The sequence below is a fragment of the Delphinapterus leucas genome, chromosome 3 (genome assembly GCF_059928025.1).
Source record: "Delphinapterus leucas isolate spDelLeu-1000000601 "Yukka" chromosome 3, BTC_Dleu_Yukka2, whole genome shotgun sequence".
Classification (NCBI taxonomy): Eukaryota; Metazoa; Chordata; class Mammalia; order Artiodactyla; family Monodontidae; genus Delphinapterus; species Delphinapterus leucas.
Genome location: NC_143131.1, coordinates 61,336,463 through 61,357,002, shown reverse-complemented (window position 1 = coordinate 61,357,002; position 20,540 = coordinate 61,336,463). Strand labels below are relative to the sequence as shown.

Sequence of the window (20,540 nt, the reverse complement as noted above, 5' to 3'; positions counted from 1 at the left end):
CTAAACTCTTATTTATTTATACCCTGCCCTGACCCACAAAAATACTTTAAACCAGCTACTTGACTCTTCTTTTTGAAGGAACAGCTGGTGCCCAGCTGAGCCCTAGCCTTATTTACAGAGACCTATTTGCAATTGGAGAGAAAAGATATCTAGTAACCCAACAAAAGCCAAATTTCCAATGTCCCTCCAATGCCTACTCTGCCAGAACCCAGAATTTGGTTTCTGGACATTCCAAACACCTGGTGCAAAGCTCAGTTGTAAAATCAATCAATTCTCCTAATCACAGTCTATTTGCTCTTATTTCCCATAATTCTTTTTTTTAATTGAAGTATAGTTAATTTACAATGTTGTGTTAGTTTCAAGTGTATAGCAAAGTGATTCGTTTATATATATATATATATTCTTTTCCAGATTTTTTCCATTATAGGTTATTACAAGATATTGAATATAGTTCCCTGTGCTATATAGTTGGTCCTTGTCATTTAGCTATTTTATATACAGTAGTTTGTATCTGTTAATCCCAAACTCCTAATTTATCTCTCTCCTGGCCACCCTAACCCCTTTGGTATCCATAAATTTGTTTTCCATGTCTGTGAGTCTATTTCTGTTTTGTAAATAACTTGTATCTTTTTTTTTAGATTCCACATGTGAGTGATATCATATGGTATTTGTCTTTCTCTCTCTGACTTACTTCACTGAATATGATACTCTCCAGGTCCATCCATATTGCTGCAAATGGCATTACTTCATTCTTTTTTATGGCCAACTAACACATAATTCTTAATAAGCCTCGCTATCTAGCTTCCTAATCCACAGCCCAGAAACATCAGGAGATGAATTAAAGACAGATAAAATGGCAACAGTGACAGGGTAACAGAAGGGGGTAAATAAAAAACAAAGTATAAAGAATAAAAACGAACATCCTGTATCATCAGGAAGCATTTAAATGATATATGATAAATTTAGATATCATATAAAACACTTTGATTTCCATTTAAAAAAACAGGCTTAAACACGAAGCGCTTTGATTTTTGAAGAGGTAAGCTTTGTACCAGGTATTTGGAATGTCCAGAAGAGGTAAGCTACTTTATTTACCAAAAATAAACACCTCACTTCTCAAAAAAGTTACATAAGTGAAGCGACACTTTTTAATCTAATGATTATTTATCTGACTCCAGGTGAACTAAAAATTGCCCCCAGAATGTTTCAGGTTTTGTTTGTTTCCCCTCTGATTTTTAAGTAGCCTAGTTGATCCACCCCAAATCCCTCCCTACATTCTTAAGTATTTCCCAGGAGGCTCAACAGAAATTCAGCAGCCCAGAATATTCTTACATGAGAGGCCATTACAGCCAACTCCATGCCAGAATTACTCAGGAATCCCTCAGGAAAAAAGCTACAGGGCGCAGCTGCTACTGACAAAGAATGGGGGCGCCCATCAGGCCCTGATTCCTGTGAAGCTGCAAGAAACATGGCAGGAAAAGCTGCTCTGTTATTGCATTTTTTAAAAAGTCTTTATTGAAGTTGTTACAATATTGCTTCTTTTTTATGTTTTTCAGCTGCGAGGCATGTGGGATCTTAGCTCCCCAACCAGGGATCGAACCGGCACTCCCCGCATTGGAAGGCGAAGTCTTAGCCACTGGACCGCCAGGGAAGTCCCTGTTGTTGCATTTTTATCTGTATAGGACTCACGGCCAGTTCCAGCATCTCCTCAAACACAGGAGACAGGTGAACTCCATCTATCTCTGAGGATGACTGGGCACACCTCCAAATGACTTCTTTCCTCCTGTTTTCTTTTTTCCCTTTTTGTATTGTGTTAATATTTATATAACATACAATTTGCCATTTTAACTATGTTTAAGTGTACGCCTCGGGCATTAATTACATTCACGATGCCATGCAGCCATCACCATCACCTATTTCCAAACTCTTGCATCACTCCAAACAGAAACTCTGTAACCATTAACCATTATCTCCCCATTCCCCTCTCCTTATAGCGCCTGGTAATTCCAATCTACTTCCTGTCTCTATGAATTGGCCGATTCTAGATAATTCATATAAGTGGAATCACACAATCTTTTGTCCTTTTGTGACTGGCTTATTTACCTAGCATGTTTTCAAGGTTCATCCATGTTGTAGCATGTATCAGAACTTAATTTTTTTTCTTTTTAAAATTTCTTTTTTGGCTTACTTTTTACGTGGTTTTTCTTGTTTTATTTTTTTTTATTATCCAATTTCTTTATCATCCTTCCTTCCAATTTTTGACGTCACTAACCACCATGCAGCTTCCTCCTGTCCATCCATTTCCCTCTTTAACATAACAAGGGGGAGATGCTGACTTCACCTTAAGGTGGAATCTTCTTTACACATTAGTTCAATCACTGTCAGGAAGCATCGGGCTAGAGAGACAGTAGCCTTGCTTCTCACAGAGAGTGTAACACAATGTGTTCTCATGGTCCACCTGAATTCCTAGGAGAAGATTTCTTCGTGTGGTAGAAGTATCTTTGCTACGCCAACCTGAATGAGCCTACAGAAGCCAAGGATGGTCCCTGAGTGCTGGGAGGAAGGTTCAAACAGAAGGCCACAGAGGTAAATTGGATTCTTGAATCCAGAGGTGAAAGCACCCTCCCCAATCCTCTCCCAAATATGCCCATGTCCTGCTCTCCCCCTCCTGACAATGGTACCACATCTCCCAGGAGGGGAGGAGAGCTCCCTTGAGTAGATTCGGTTTTATGTAGTCATTGGGAAGGGTAAAAGGACCCCGTGCTAAAATCTTGCTTGGGAGCTTAAACTTGACCTCTCACCATCGGTTCTCTCCTCTCTCTGATGGGCATGTTATGTTCACATTAACTGTGCCATTAAGTCACATGGTGTCAGCATTTTCGCAGAAAAGGGGGCACACAGATTTCATTCTCACTTTGGTTCACACAAATCCCTCCCAAGGCCTAAGACAGTCTTGGTAATGATTTTACTTAAAACTACTTTTTCTCTTCTCTTTGGACATTGTAAATACCTAAATTTAAATACCAAAAGCTATCGGGAACATAATTTATTTTGTGTATTGATCTTTGGTAATTCAAACGCTACAGAAATATTCCCCAAATGCCTGTTTCTCCGAAAAACAACAACAAATCTTTGTCTCTTAGAAGAAAGCTGTGCTCCAGCACTTACTTCAAAGCACCTTATTAAGGTCCCACACGAGGCAGAGCAATTCCAACTTTCACATCTTCCCAACTTCACCAAGTGCACACTGAATGCTAAGCAGCCGCTTTAACTTCCCCTCTGCGAGCTTGAGCCTATGCTAGGTACCTAAACAGAACTCCTCTCCCAGGCACTAACTGAGGGTGCTATGGAGATGCCCTGCAAAAGTGCCCGAGGTGAGGCTCGGTCCTGCTCTCTGTGAGCACTTCCCTGGGCCTCAGGAGAGAAGCTGCTCTCCTTCCCTCCCTTTCCACGATGTGGCTGGGCCGACGTGATGGTACAGATGGGCGCTGACCACTCTACCAAGCCCCCGCCTGGCCACAGTGCAGGGTGGGGGGCTCTTACATGTGGGTGAGAACTCCCTCATCAGTGGCATAACTAGCAGTGTCCACTGTCCTAAAGCAGAGCCTTCTCTCTTTTTTTTAATGGTAATTATATCGATGTCAGTTATTGAGGATAATGGTGCAAAGTTACCAGAGAAGACTGCGTGAACGCAAAGACTTCCTGAGACAGGAAGACAAAGTGGGCAAAGCATGAAGCCCGTTGCATGCTCGATTCCCCAATGCCCAAGGGAACCCCATCCTGTCCTCCACGCAAGGACCCTCCTTTGGGGGCTGAAGGGCGGCACGTCTTTGATATGCCCTCTCCCCTAATTTTTGCTCTGCAACTTGCCCTTGAGATGCCAGAAACACAGGTTAGTGCTGGAAGGAAAACCTAGCTATGATCGTGATCAGATGAGATGTGGAAATTCCCCCCCCGCATCCCCCGGGCCCCCAGCCCCCGTGTCCTGGGGCTCTGGGCCTCAGAGCTTCCCAGATCTCCACCCAGAGTCTCTGGAGCACCAGCCTGTCTCCAAAGGATGCAAAGAGGAGGCTACGCTCTCTCTCTCAGCTCAACACAGCGGGCAGGCCAGTGACTCTACAGAAGCCAAGCACCTCCCAGTCCTGCTAAGCCAAACGCAAGCCCCAGGTGGACGGGACTCGACCACACTGTTGAAGGGGTTTCCACCCCATTCCTTTGAGAGAAACCTCCTGGTGTCAGATTTTGGAATGAATGAAATAGGAACCTTAAGACAATGAAACCTATGATTGATGGAAGTTGTAAATGTCGTTCCCTGTTTGTTTTTTTTTCCAAAAAAATAAACCTCAGCAACTTCTGGGCCACCAATACACACATGCTCCCTGGTTAGGAGTGGGACTGAAGCCCCCTGATGGAAGCATTTTTCATAGCCCTAAGTCCATGCTAGGTCCATTCTCTCCAACTCTATCATTCTGAGGCATTAAAAGGCAGTCCCTCATTTCTCAACATTTCCCAAATATTTTAAGCTAGTTTGACAGTTTGACACATGATGTGCTAAAATAAACCTCCTACTAATCTGAGGGTGCTTAAAATCCAACAACTGTAACTGCTTATGTGAACGTCTATAGAGTTATATTTGCACTTTATTTTTAAAAATAAATTTATTTATTTATTCTTTTGGCTGTGTTGGGTCTTCATTGCTGCTCACGGGCTTTCTCTAGTTGTGGGGAGCGGGGGCTACTCTTCGCTGCGGTGCGTGGGCTTCTCATTGCGGTGACTTCTCTCTTTTCTCATTCATTCATTCATTCATTCATTTACTTATTGACTTATTATTTTTGACTACGTTGGGTTTTTGTTGTTGCACACAGGTTTTCTCTAGTTGCCACGAGTGGGTCTACTCTGTGTTATGGTGCGCGGGCTTCTCATTGCAGTGGCTTCTCTTGTTGCGGAGCACGGGCTCTAGGCGCGTGGGCTTCGTACTTGCAGCACGTGGGCTCAGTAGTGGTGGCTCGCGGGCTCTAGAGTGCAGGCTCAGTAGTTGTGGCACATAGGCTTAGTTGCTCCGTGGCATGTGGGATCTTCCCAGGCCAGGGCTCAGACCCATGTCCCCTGCATTGGCAGGTGAATTCTTAACCACTGTGCCACCAGGGAAGTCCCTATATTTGCACTTTAGTTATACTTTCCCCTTGATCTTTTTTACTCCTTTGAATATTCTGAATCTGCCCTAAGTTCTTGGAGGGGTAAGACCATGGTTTCTTATCTCCCTTCTCCTTTGTATCTCCTGAGGTTCCTCACTACCTAATGTTGATCCCCAAGTAACAGAGCCTCCAGGTGCAAAAGGCACCTCTGTGTGACTGGGAAAAGGTGCTCATCTGGGTGGATGAATGACAAAAGGAACCTCTTCGGAGTAGAAGAATTAGAAAGTCAACCCTTCCTCCAGGCAGGTGGAAACAGCCCCAGCCTGGGTGAGTGGCTTGGTGAGTAGAGGAGGGCTGGATTCCAGCCCCTTCATCACCAGCCTGGTGTCTTTGCGCAGGTCACAACCTGCACAACTGTACATGGCAGCCCCACAAATTAAGCTGGCTATGGAAAGTACTTTCATTAGGATTTGCAACAGTTTTCTCAGCTGTCAGCTTCTCTTTTTCCAGACTCTGTCTTGAGAGTAAAAAAATAAATTTAATAGTAGAAATAAGCATATTCCAATATTGAGAAATATTTGCTCATTCCTAATATGCACAAGAAGACTGCATTTTTTTTCATTGTGGTAAAATATTCATAAAATTTATCATCTTTAACAGAGAGATGTGAAAATAATTTAAGGAGCATTACATTTTATTTTTAAGCAAATTCCTTACATTTAAAATTTTTAATTGGAAGAAGTCATTGTTTGCCGATCATTTTGTATTTGATTACAGACCTTAGTTTTGAAATTGAAGGTAAGAACAATAACCAAGGACCTCTTTTACTTTTCCTCTCACAACCTTAAAGACCAATAAGAAATTTCAAAGTGTAAGATAAGAATGTCAGTTTGCAAATACGTGGGTTGGGAATACGTACATCAGCAATTCATCAGACTAATGCTTCAAGATGAATGTAATCAAATCGTTTCCTACTCTCTGAAGCATTCTGCAGAAAACTTAAGTCCTATAAAAGCCCTTGTTATGTGAGAATATTGAGACATTAGATTTCCCATGAAAAGGTGCAGCTGCATCTTGGTGTTTAGAATTCAAACCTACAAGTTTGTATTATTTGTATTTGGCTTGATCCAGTTATTGGATGATTCACAATTCTGAATGCCTTATTTAAACCAAAGTCCACAATTAACAGATTCCCTAATCCGATGACACATCACCAAGTTCTCCAGTGTCTTCACTGTGAGTGCCAGACTGAATTAGGATATGTAAAGCCAGTACTCCCAGTGGATCAGAATCCTCACCCAGGAGTAATCTAGGGCATAGCGATATAGGGACTCAGGATGCAAGAATCAGCCTTCAGGTTCAAAGCTGTATTGTGGGAAATCCCCCAGGGACCATCCGGGTGACAGAGGGCATGTACTATCACGCTTTCACAGTCCCAGAACGTACTTATTGGCGAGTTTCAGGAATGCAACACAGAGTTTCTGTTCACTCCTCTCCTGTAGACTCCTTGGATGGAGGAATCTTTTCAGGTTACTTAGTCCAACTCCATTCAGATGTCAGAAACCTCTCTTTTCCCAGGAGCATGTGAAAGACCCAAGGGAATAAGACCCAGGAGTATAATGGCAATGAATTATTGAGTCTTCTTTTCCCATTTGCAATAATGAATCCAAATAAGGTTTTGTTAGTTTTGGTGGACAGGATGTTCTCTCTGAGTCAATGATAAGTTTTTAATTCCAATTAGGATCACTATGACAGCAAGAGGCTAAACAGAGCCAGAGGGCGCACTCACAACAGAGATCAAACCTCCCTCCAAGATACAGAGGCAGAGGTAGAGAACAATGGGATTGGGCAGGCTGCAGAGCTGCTGATCCTGAAACCTACAGCATACACTTTTAGGGTACAAAGCTACAGGTTTTAAGAGCACACCTAGACGCCAAATGATTAAAATCTTAGAATAAAGCTAAAAGAGGAAAAACTCTGCATCACTCTTTGTTACCAGCTTGGATATGCTGGTCCCCTGGTAGCACTGGGCAGGGGTGATACACACCTGGAAAGATGCTAAGTACACAGGGAGGAAGTCACTGCACTTTGCTGGCAGTCTAGTGGTAAACCACTGTCAGTGGGACTTAAAAAAGGGGATCTCAGAAACGTGAAGCTTTTTTTCCCCCCACAAATACAGACATCTAGATATAAAGCAGCTAGAAATCCCAGCAAACTAGTTCTTGTTTTGTTAATAGCTAAAGGAATAAGGGACCATATGGAGAGATGGAGAAAGAAATTAGGTTTGAGTTCAAGTCATATCCATCCAGCCCAGCCTTCAAGGAAACTACCCTTTCTATAAGTGGTAAATGAAAATTAGAGAGAGAGAGAGAGAGAGAGAGAATTCTGTATGTTCTGAGGAATTCCACACCATCCAAGTAAAAACTATAAAAAGAGGTTAAAAGACATGCTTAAAGGCTTACCAGAGATCTTTTTTTTTCTGTTTTATTTACTATCGTATCTTACTTACTTACTATCGTATTTAAAACAGTGCTTGTCACATAGTAGGTGCTGTAAAAGACCCAAGGAAATAAGACCCAGGAATATAATGGCAATAAATTATTAAGTCTTCTTTAATTTTAATTCTTTTTTTCAATAAATTTTTGTTGAATGAACACTACAGTTGTCAATGGGAGATAAAGGAATGCCAAAGAGTCTGACTTGAAATGACTGATAGCAAAATATTGAGTAAAGTGAAAATCACTGCTCCATTCCTGGCCAGAAATATATCATAAACTCACAAAAATCTGTATTTATTCTAGAATTATTTAGAAATATTTTAAAAACTTTCAAGAGCTTCCAAAAATGAAAAAAAAAAGGTCAAGTAAAATTCCATACATACAAATATACTCTTCTTAATGCTTTAAATGTTCTTGGTCTAGCTCTGCTTTTGCCCAATATGCCAATCAAATCTAGCCATTATTGTAGATGTTTTAATGGAAAACTAGTATGTACTGCAGATGGGATATTTCTCTGGGAAACCCAGGTGATGACCCAAGTAGGCCTCCCAGGGTGATAGCTACTTCCTCCCAATCCTGGTCTGGACCTTGGTTCTACATGTTCAGAAACCGGACATGTCAGCACACCACGGAGAGATCTATCTCTCAGAAGCAGACTCCCAATAGTCAACCTCACCATAGACTGATGGAAAAAGCCCAGTTAATAAAAAAAACAAAAACCACAGAATTGCCAAGAAGACTGGCATCCTTTGGGAAGCACATTCCTGATGGGCAGATTCTAGAGAGCTAAACTTGAAGTCTTCATGTTACTTTGGAGCACAGAGTTGGAACAAGGGGTCTTAGCTACAGGATTCATACCTTCACAAACTCTAGGCCAACACTGCCTAATGCAGCCTTCACTACAATAGGAATACATGTAGCCCTCAAACCAGACAGGTTAAATCCTTTGGTCAGGGGACCCCAACCCCAAGCAGCATTTAGAAGGGCATTGCCAACATCTGTATCTATGACTTTCCCTTTTGTGTTCCTCCATTACTGTTGAATTCCCATTCAAAACAACACATTTTAATTTAGATATGTCTATACCTTCAATGGGGTCTTAAAGTGTTAATGATCTCAAAGACTGTCATTCATTCATTCAACAAATATTTGTTGAGATCCTACCATGTACCAGGCACTGATCTGGGCAGGGGGAATACAATAGTGAATAACACAGACAAAAACCCCTGGTCCCAAGGGGCTTACATTCCTTCTCTTTAACTTCTGCTACTCTGCCTCTTTAAGATGACTTTGCACTATGGGCTGATTGTATAGGTTAATTCTCCAAGGCAATCAAATCTCTCATTTGTGACTACTGCCATTATGTGCTTCCTATAAGTACAAAAAACAGGTGGTATCTTCTATTAGGGTTTTAGAAAAGGGAGAAAGATGTGTAAGTTCATCAGGTAATTATACTACTGGAGTCCAGAGACAAAAAGTCAATTTCTAGGTCATTGCTTGAGATACCAGAGTGACATAGTCTTGCCAATAATTGAGAGCCTTGTATTTTTCCAGGAGTAAACCCAATCAAGAGGATTTTAAATAAAAATATTAGAGAACTGGAAAGGAGCGTGGGATTAGGAGTTGTTCTATACGTGTGTGTTCTATAGTCTATCTCAGCCAATACTTAGCCACGGTCTAGGCAAGTCACCCAAACTCCCTAGGTCTCCTACCCTCATCTTTAGGACAACGGGGTTTGCCTACATCACTAAGGCACCAACACCTGGAAGATACCATGATTTCCCCTGATAACAGGAACCAAGCCTTATTCATCTCAGTTTCCTTACAGGGCCTTGGGCCATGCCCCATACATAATGACCACTCCATAAATACTGCTTTATCAAACACTGAACCTACTGTAATACCAGGGCGGCAGCTGAAGCCACTGATATTCCAGAAGATACACTTAAAAATTGTGTTGTTGCTGTTTGGCTATGGAATCCTTTATTCACATAACCTGCAGAAGTAGGAGATGAATCTGAGTCTGCTCTGGTGATGCAGGTCCCATCACCACCCCCTCCCCTACTCCCATCTATCTCCAAAGAGGGCTACACAGAACCAAAGTGTCTAAATGAACATATACATCAAATTTAAAAGTGTCCGAACGCAGGTGAATTTATTTCTGGCTATCAGATATTTGGGGGCCAAAAGATTCTCCAACACCTTGCTAAACTGACAGGTACCTTCATTTGGCCATTTTCCGCCTTCTGTTTAGCTGTGTTCTCCATGGTTCGCTTCCCTCTTCAGACTCCCTCATCTATCCTCTGGTCCTGACTACTCTCCTACCCATCAGAGCAACACCCTCCAAATGGACCTCATCAGTATCCCCACGTGCTTTGTCTTCTCTGTCTTCAATCTCAGTTGCCCATACCAACGCCGGCCCAGCCTGTCAAGCCCAACCCCTTGGATGTCATCCTCAATTCTCTACTTACCATCTTTCTCATTCACCAAATCTTGCCATGTCTCTTTTAGAAACATTTCCCTATTCTTACCCTGTTAACTGATTTAGTTCAAGAGTCTACTATTTTTTGCCTGCACTTTCTTGTTAGCCTCCTAACTGACTTTCATGCCTCTAACAGTTATTATAGCAACTATCATTTATTAGGGTTTTCTACATATTAGGCACTTTGCTAAAAGCTATACACACATTCTCTCATTTGATCCTCCCAATCTAATTGAGTATTCTTATTCCCGGTGTACAGATGTGAGGCACAGAGAAATGTCAATTACTTGCAAATCATCACATGTAAAGTAAGTAGGAGAGACTTAGATTTCATGTCCATTTGACTTTATAAGACTCTTTCCCATCTAATTCACTTCCCACACTGCTGCCAGAGGTGGTTCTCTAAACCACAGGTCTGATGATGCCATCTTGCATACTACAGAATAAAACCCAAACCCCTTGTCTTGGCATTAAGGTCTTTCAAAATTTGCCCCACAACTTGACCTTGTCTGCCCCAACAAGATCTGCCTGTCATGGCGAACTCCCCACAATCCCCCACAAAGTTCAGATCCTTTGACAACTTTAACATCTTCCTGGAATGCCATTCTCCCTCTTTTCTGCCTGGTAAACTCTTATTTATTCCTCAAAACGCTATTTAAACATCACTTCCTAGATTAATTTTTTTACCACTTTCCAAAGGAATTCCTCTGTGATTCTAGAGCACTGTGCTCAATAACTCTGTCATGGAAAAAACATAATGTACTTACGTTGATCTCTTCACAAGGTACTTATACCACTGGAAAAAAAAGTTCCTGGATGACACAGATCACAATATACTCATCAGAATATCTCCTGATGTACCTTGTCAGGTATCTGGCTCACAGTTGGTGCTCAACTAATACTTACTGAATGAAATGGCCTTGCTATTTCCATTTTGCTTAACTCCTTTCACTTTTTAATCCTATAGTAATCTGGCTTTGTCCCAGCTACACTACCAAAACTCATCCTGAAAATCACCAGGCCATGTGGAAATTAGGCATTATAGTTGATAGATGATAGAAGAAACACTTAGATGATGTTTAGTTATCATTGAGTTCAGGCTTAGTTCCCACTATGCTTTGGTTTAGAATACATTATATTCCATCTATTTTGCACTAGTCATCACTTGGCCATGATAATGTTTTAATTCCTAAAAATTACTAAGCTTTGTGATCCCCATCCAGAAAGCAGGTAGACCAATAATGATCAGGCTCCCTGCTTCACTAGGTGGGTCTCAGGAGGAAACAGCCCCCTCTGAAGGAAGAGCACAAGGAAAGAGCAGCCAGTGAGGTGCTTACTGTGCTCTGATGGGCGAGAGCTGGGATGCGGCTGAGCCTGGTCATGCCTTGGGGCTGATACCGCCACACATCCTTCCTGCCTGGGGCTTTCCTTAGAGCCCAAGCTGCCCCGCTCAACTACTGTTAGAGGAACTAAGATGTGGTCAGAGAGGGTTCACTCACACTGCATCAGCTGTGAGGCACAGCACTGAGAGGGGAGAATGCTTGACGCCTGTGCGACCCTGTGACAGGGGCTGGGGATCTGGAGGATGTGCTGTCACTTCACTCGATACACAGACTCTTCCCTTAAAAAGACTTCCTAGCCTGGCACGCCGCGTCTGTTTGAAGAACCATTAGTAGCAACCAAAACCTTCTTAACATGCCAGACCTGAGGAGCCCGTTTCAATCTTTACTACAAGACTGGGCAGCACCTAAGAGTCGCACATCCCTTCCTTCTTCCAGCAGCTTGCGGACCTCCTCTCTCTCCTGGATGCTTCTTTACAGCCTCCTTGATGACATTTTCCTCACCACCAGTCCCACAAGCAGTATCTGGCAGGAAACCGCCCTCTCCCTGGTTAAGGTCATGGGCAGTTTCATCTTAAATGAGATGGCTCTCAAAATGCTCCGCAGCTTAGCCCAAATGGGCAGTGGCCCACTGGGCGCTCTTCTTCGGTTGCTCGCCCCCCCAAATCTCAGAGCGATGAGTCTAAAGCTAAACCCTTCTTCTTTCTCCCTCGTGCTAAAACCTATACTCTGCATTACCTAACTTGATGGATTGCCTTCCTTTCATAAACTGCCCTCTTCCTCCCCCGTCCAAACTAACCAATGACCAGATCCTTGCTGACTCTACCCCTGGACCAGCTCTCCAATCCACACCTTCCTTCCACTGCCTTAGTCAGGTCTGTACCCCTTACGTGGGCTCCCAGCCTGAAGTCTCTTTATTTACACTTCCCTTCTGGTTATTGATACTTGCTTCCTTGTCCTGGCGGTGTGCAGACATCTGTCGTTTCTCCGTGCTGAACTATGACTTCCTTGGATACACAAACCCTCTTTTGTTTTTGTTTTTTGTCCTGCTATCCCCTGTGGTAACATTGTGCTTTGCACATAATAAATTCTCAATAAACAGACTTTGGCAATAGAAAATGGATTATCTTAAAGGGATGGTACTTATTCGCCCAAAGGACAGCTCATTAGATAATTAATTAAATATTTGCTCTAACCTCTTCCCAGCCCGATTAACAATGTTACATATGCACACAGGCCATATGCACAGACACACGCACACAAGGTATGCCCTTGACTACCTGGAAGTCAATCTTCTAGCAAACACAAAGAGAGGAGCTATCTCCCCAAAAATTAAAACATAAATTGGTTAGCATTTTTCATTCCTAGTTTTCCTTGAGGGAAATGACACAGTGCTTAGTGGCAAATGAGAAATTATTTTGCAAATTTATCTCCTCCCAAGGCTACCAAACATGGGTCATGCATCTTCCTCTCTTGCATTTTGATCCCATTGCTATGACTTAGTGTGGTAATTATATTACAAAGCTATTATCCGACGAAATGAAAATGGCAAAACAATTTACATGCTTGTCTAAAAAAGACTCCATTAGAATGCAATTATAAGTGAAATCACAACGGCAAATTAATTGAAATGCGAGTCTGGAAGGCACAGTTAGGAGACCATTCAAATGCTTCTGTGGAGGACTCCCAGCATGGAGTGAAACCATACATTCCTGGGGCCACATTTTTAATTCACTAAAGCAGGCAACATTTATGAAGAGATGAAAATATCTGCGCTCCTATTGTTCCCCAGCATTATCTACACTTGTGCATGCCACCTGGGAGTGTGCAGCACCATCAGGGTTTATGGGTTTATGGCACAGACTGACAGGAGCCCCGCATGTGATACTGCACTTCCATTCAGCACAGAGAAGATAAGGGGCAAGCCCAGCTTAGATTTGTCTGAAATGCTTCCAATACAAAAGCTAGGATCATAACATGAAAAGTTTGCTACTCTAATTTAAGCCTGCAAGTACTGAATATTTGTGTAGATGTATTTCTAACTGTCTTCTTAAAACATTCTGCTGATATATTCCATTAGCAAAATCGTGATAAATATTTTGACTCCAAGGCTTAGGGTGGGTAGACTTGCTCACCAAGGAAAAAACAAAAAACAAAATACAGTGCTACGTGTGAAACAGATATGCTGAAATGATCAATCTGACAAATAACTAAGGACCCTCCTCTGAACCATGATTTGCATTTTGATAGCTGAACACACAAATGAATCTAACAGCAAAAGCCATGCAATCAACATACGTCCCCACTCCCTCCCCTTCACCCCTCCTGGCTTCTACGGATCCATCTCTTCCAGGTACGAAATTAAAGAAACAAATGCCTAAGTCAGACAGAGAAAGACAAGTATCACATGATATCACTTATATGCAGAATCTAAAAAATTAATACAGATGAACTTATTTACAAAACAGAAACTCACGGACAGACTCACAGACTCACAGACACAGCAAACAAACTTACCGTCACCAAAGGAGAAAGGGGGGGAAGGGATAAATTAGGAGTTTGGGATGAAAATATACACACTACTACATATAAAATAGATATACAACAAGGACCTAATGTATAGCACAGGGAACTATACTCAATATTTTGTAATAACCTATAATGGAAAAGAATCTAAAAAAGATATATAGGTATAACAATCATTTCGCTGTATACCTGCAACTAACACATTGTAAATCAACTATATTTCAATAAAAAAAATTTTTAAATAAAATTTTATAATGAATATTTAAAAATAAAAAAAGAAACATGCTAGGAGTGGATCATATAAGAGAAACAAGATGTAAATCCTGTCTCATGCATGATTCTCTCTCTTATGTTGTCATAGAGCAGGTAAGTAGATGACATTTAATTTTTTTACACAGAAAAATTCTCAGCATCAACAATTGTAACATTACTTACTAGAGTTACTAAACTACAAAAAGATTTGTATGCTTTGGTTTTTCAAACTTTAGTTTTAAAAAGTCCCTTGGAAACAGAGATACCAAGTATTCTTTCTTTCTTTCACAGACTCTGAAACACATAAAGGTTTAATATGCACATAAACATGTTCTCTGAGGTGAGCTGAGCAAAAGGGGTTTGAAAGGCCTCATGACTTAATGTACCAAGTGTTTGACGTGGACCTTAAGCTTTGGGGATAGTCTGCTGTGCGCATGTTTCTTGGCCTTCTTATTTTCACTCCCATAGGCAAGTGGGAATGTTAACTACAGCTGTGTAACAATAAGAACCTTGAGTGCATGGTAACTTTAAAACAAAAATCAAACCTGCTCTCTAGATATTTTATAGAGGGGTCATATTATTTTAACACATATAATTTAAATATTAATATGATTTGAAATCGATTTTTAAGTCCTATGAGGAAAGGAAGTTTTTCCAGCGTAGGCAAAAAGGTACAAAGTTGGAAAAGGAAAAAGTCATCTAGAGACAATTCTATAAGTAAAGGTAACTGAAAAAAACCAACAAGCAAACATACACATAGATTATAGAAAAAATAAAAATTGTTAGAGTCCCGAAATCATTTAAACCATCATGTTATAGATAAATTTGAAATTTGATATCCCATTAGTCAGAGTTTTGTAGAATTAACCTCTGTATTTAGAAAAGTATCAGATAAGTTTCATATAATGGCTTTGGAAGTTAATAAAGGAGAAACTAATGTAACATTTGTAATAGTGTAAGTTAAAATGTATTGCTCTAACTTACTTCAAAATGCATAAAAATAAAAGTGGGATTGATGGATAGATAGACAAATAGATGGATGGCTAGGTGATAAAGAAAATACAGTAAATCTTAACTAGAGAATCTGGGTGGTGGATATATATGGGCATCACTACCATTCTATTGATTCCTTTGCATGTTTAAAATTTTTCAAATGTTGGAAAAAATGCAGGGCTCCATATGAAAACTATTTATTCTATTTGTTAACTGTCTTCAACAAATAAAGCAGTTTCAGAATGTGTCTCTCTGACATGATGCACTCACCTAGCCATCCGGATCCTGAATCTGGTATGCACAGGTCTGTCTCAGCGCTGGGCAAAACAAAGCCCACGACAAACACCTCCACACCATCCGCCATCAGGGCCATACCCAGGACAAAGAAAAGGGCCCACTGGAAGCGGCCGTGACCACACTCTTGGATTATCAGCTCATACTGCTGGGCTAGTTCTTCCTCATCAGCTCTCCTCTCTGATTCCAGTTCCTGACGGTCCTTGTACTCATTGCCCTTGGGCTGCCCCACTGCCACAATGCTGTCTTTCCCCTGGTTCATGTTGGGGATGCCCTGATACTCCCCTTCATAGATTTCATCGTCTTCATCGTGACCCTCAGTTGCTTCACTGGAGCCTTCATCATCATTGGCCTCCCCGTTATAGGTTTCTCCCGGTGGGTAATAGTCATCATCGTCTTCCTCGTCTTGGAACCGACTGTAGGACCTCTGGGTGTATTCATCTTGGGCCCGGTCCACTGCTTGATTCACCTTCTTTACAGTCTGTTTCTTCACCTCTCTGGCAATGTCCTTGGCACCCTTCATCAGTGAAGTCCTATCCTTATAGGAGTCTTCCATCTTACCTCAACTGATGGCCAATGAGAAGATGGGAATTTTTCACAGACTCTGGTCAGTGGTTCGGTCCTGACAGCGTCATCCACTTTGGGTTCAAAATGGAACTGCAAGAGAAGAAAAACCACAGAAGATATTTTTAATTTTTTTCCATGTCTTTTTCACCATCTAATTCTCGGTCTCTTTTCACTGGCCCCATAGACTAAGACACAGAATTCACTTTTCCTTTCTTTTGAGCACTCAGTTTGCTGGTTCTCTGCTCAAGTGAGATCAGAACTTGGAGCATTTAGGGTTTTTACTATTATTATTATTGTTTTTAAGGAACTCTGTCTCCTGGGTAAGTTTGCATAGAATGCACAAGCATTCCCCTGAAAATACAACGGAATATCTTACACCTTTATAAGTACATCCAACTTATTTCGAAAGTGCTAGAAAGACAGACCCTGACGGAGACAATATTGCTCACAGATACATACATACGCTGCAAAGGCAAACCCAGAATAATAAAAGAATCCTGTCTGACCTAATTTCCTCACAATGAAAAAACAAACAAACAAATAAGCAAGCATCCCTATATACAATGCTATCAAATCATAAATGGGCACACCTCATTTTACCGTGCTTTGCTTTACTGCGCTTTGCAGATACTGTATTTTCAACACGTTGAAGGTTTGTGGCAGCCGAGGGTCAAGCAAATCTATTAGCGCCATTTTTGCAACAATATTTGCTCACTTTGTCTCTCCGTCACATTTTGGAAATTCTTGTAATATTTCAAACTTTTTCCTTATTTGTCATGTGATCTGTGATCAGTGATCTTTGATGTTACTACTATGACTTGCTGAAGGCTCAAGAGATGTTTAGCGTTTTTTGGCAATAAAGTATTTTCTAATCAAGGTATTGTCTATTATTTTTTAGATACAATGCTATTGCACACTTAACCAACTACAGTATAGTATAAACATAACTTTTACAGTACTGGGAAACCAAAAAAATTTGTGTGACTTGCTTTATTGCAATATTCACTTTACCATGGTGGTCTGGAACCGAACCAGCAATATCTCTGAGTTATGCCTATAAATATTCATAAAATACATTTCCTTTCTACCTTCATTGTATCTCCTTCCAGTAAATGATAACAGAGACTCACAAGGCACCCAAAACTGACAATGAGTATTTTCCCCTAGTATGGCAGTCATATCTGTAGGAAATTGGAAGGGTTCATCAAATGATTACTTTTCAAAGTACTGTACTGTAAGATTTAAAATGTTTTCTGTATTTTTTGTTTGTTTTTTATGTATTATTTGTGTGAAAAGTATTGTAAACCTATTACAGTACAGTACTATATAGCCAATTGTGTTAGTTGGGTACCTAGGCTAAGTTTGTTGTACTTACGAACAAACAGGATTTACGAAGGCGCTCTCAGAACGGAACTCGTTCATATGTAGGGGACTTACTGTACATACATTCTTTTATTCTTTTATTTCTTACTCAATCCTACAAAATAGATATTATAGTGTCCATTTTACAGGTGAAAAAATTAAGGCTTACTGAGATTAAATACCTAGCCCAAGGTCACAAAGCTTGTCAGAGGCAATGCTAGCACTCAAGCTCAATGGTCTGACCCCACAGGCTTGCCCTTCTCCCCATCTGCTTCACACAGTGCGCTCCCTGAGGTCTTAATAAATTCAGTAGCATTCTTCCTAGTCATTACTGTTCATTCTGGTAACTTGTCTTTCCTATACACAAATGGTTTTATAGCCTCTTGGCTAAATCGTGATATAGGTTCTGAAACAAGAATTACCGTGATATCTTTCATCAGTGATGGGCTTTATATGGATAGTAATTTCAAAGTATGGTCTTGTTTGTTCAGATAAACTAGCCCAAGATGTTGGCTATACTTCAAAAGATAAGAGAGTCATGTTAAATAAGACGTCTGGAGCCAGGAGGGCAGGAATGAAGCTCTAACCTCCAGGGAAGCACATGCTGCCCCTTCTTTATTCTCATCAGTGTGCTTCTCCACGAAACAAGGAAAACGATATACTTTACAGTGTGCTGAGGGTTAGATGAGTTGGTGTTTTTACTGTGCTCAAGACAGAAGTCGATGTATATTAAGTACTTTTAATTTGGGTTCCCCAGAAGCAGAGCCTGTGAGGAGGAGTCAGGTGTGAATCGTTTATTACAGAAGAACTGGTAAGGGAGTGGGTGAAGCCACTGGGGGGCGCAGGCAAGGGTGGGAGACGATCAACATAGGACCACAATTTTAGGCAGTATGCTGTGGGGCAAGCGTCAGGCTGATTCTGCAGAGCAAGTCAGGAATGGAAGTTATGCCTGAGTTATTCCCACTCAAGGCAAAGGTGCTGGGCTTTCCTGCTCCCCACACCTGCCCACTGTTGGCTACGTGACGTCCGTACCCGTTCCCCGCCCCGGGCGAGGATGGAACATAGGCACTTCCAACTCTCTGACTCAAAAGGCAAAGCAGTTCCAGTAGCACAAGGGTGGTCCTCTGAAGAGATACAGGTGCTGGCTGATGGAAGCAAAGACACACGGTATCTGGTCAGAGCATTAACAGTATCTCCCATAATTAGCATTTAATAAATACTTGTTTAGATGCCCGCTAATCATGCTAAGTGGCAGGACCCACAGCTGATTAAAAACTATATTTATAGAGGCAGCAAATGTAACAACTAATATTTACAGCAAAGCTTATGTGATATAGTTAATGATATGTACAATTTTGTGTGTGACCATCATTTTGCACAAATGACATGTCACACAAATAAATGAGAGGTATTCTGGCAAGACAGAGTCTTAGCTTTTCTTTTTTTCCCTTTGACAGTTCATGCCAAACAGCATGTATCCACTAACACCACCTCTTATTTCAAAACCATCCTACACATGTTCCCATCATGGACAATCCCCACGCATGCACACACGTGTTCTCTGGTTTCCCCACACTGTGCCCAAACCTCCGGTCTTTCCTTCTGCTTTACCCCTCATCACGACAATCATCAAAAGATTTGGAAAACTCCTCCTCCCCAAAACTTTCTAGAATCTTCTGGATGCTGGAAGAATCGCTTATTTTAACAACAGCTCACCTATTATTATGTCAACCATGTACTAAGTACTTCAGAGGTATTACCTCACAACAGTAATATATGGTAGGAGCTCTTAGAGCGTTTTTTTGCTTTTGGTGGTCCCCAACCTTTTTGGCACCAGGGACCGGGTTCATGGAAGACAATTTTTCCACGGACTAGGGAGCAGGGGATAGTTTCGGGATGATTCAAGCCCATTACATTTATCGTGCACTTTATTTCTATTATTATTACATTGTAACATATAATGAAATAATTATACAACTCACCATAATGCAGAATCAGTGGGAGCCCTGAGCTTGTTTTCCTGCAACTAGATGGTCCCACCTGAGGGGATGGGAGACAGTGACACCCGAAGTGTGTTGCTTATGTCCAGCCTACTCCATGATCTCGCTTTGGTTGCTGTCACTGCAGAAAACCCTGCCTCACAAAGATAGGATGTTGGAAACAGAAGCAGGCTTTTCAGTGCCTTTGTGGCAATCTCAGGATATTCCACCTTGACTTTGATCCAGAACATATGGAGATTTGAAGTTGTCTCAAGCATACTTTTAAGGCCACCATCATTTGCGATCTCAAGCAGTTGATCCTCTTCTAGCACAGACAAAGTCAATTCGCCTGGCTTATTCACAAATGGGTCGCAGATCTATTCCTTCCCACTCCTGGGGTCTTTTGTGGTTGGGAAGTAATGCTCAAACTCTTGAAAGCTGAGATAGGTGATCATGCACCAGCTGGGAGAAAGAAGTACGGGGCTCAGTCTCTTTCAAAATCTCTGCTAATGTTTGAAACATGTCAAAAATCCTAATGTTCACTCGTTGTCCCCATAATTCCAGTTTGGCTTTGAATGCAGTCACTTTATCTGTCGACTTGAACACAGTTGTCATTCTCCCCTGAAGTGAGAGATTGAGTTCGTGGAGCAGGTTGAATATGTCACACAAGTAAGCAAGTTTTGTGACCCATTCTGTGTCACTGAAACGTGCTGCCAGTGGTGACTGCTTTTCTAAAAGAAATCTCTGAAGTGGCTCTCGTAACTCAGAAACTCTGGCCAGTGATCTACCTTTAGAAAGCCACCTCACTTCTGTGTATAAGAGAAGACGTGTGTGCTCTGGGTCCATCTCGTGGAGCTGCATGAACAGATGTGAGTTAAGGGCATGTACTTTAATGTGCTTGATAATTTTAATCACATCCTGCAAACATTGTTAAGTTCAGGTGACATTTTTTGGCTAGCCAGCATTTCTCCATGGATGATAGAGTGCATAGACTCACGATCAGAAGCGACCTCTTTGACCTGAGCAGTGAAACCAGAAAGCCGTCCAGTCACGGCAGCCACTCCATCTGTGCATATACCAACATAAAATGACCAATTCAGTTTTCCTGATAT

At 41.4% G+C, this 20,540-nt stretch overlaps 1 protein-coding gene across 1 annotated transcript in view; it reads right to left on the bottom strand.

Annotated features, from left to right (window-relative positions):
- LOC111185210 (synaptic vesicle glycoprotein 2C) overlaps nt 1-20,540 on the bottom strand; it is a 218,511-nt gene that overhangs the window by 144,662 nt on the left and 53,309 nt on the right. Inside the window, exon 2 of the mRNA XM_089909034.1 lies at nt 15,497-16,177. Coding sequence (XP_089765160.1) covers nt 15,497-15,504 — 8 coding nt within the window. The 5' untranslated portion in view covers nt 15,505-16,177. The remainder of the gene's footprint in view (nt 1-15,496; nt 16,178-20,540) is intronic.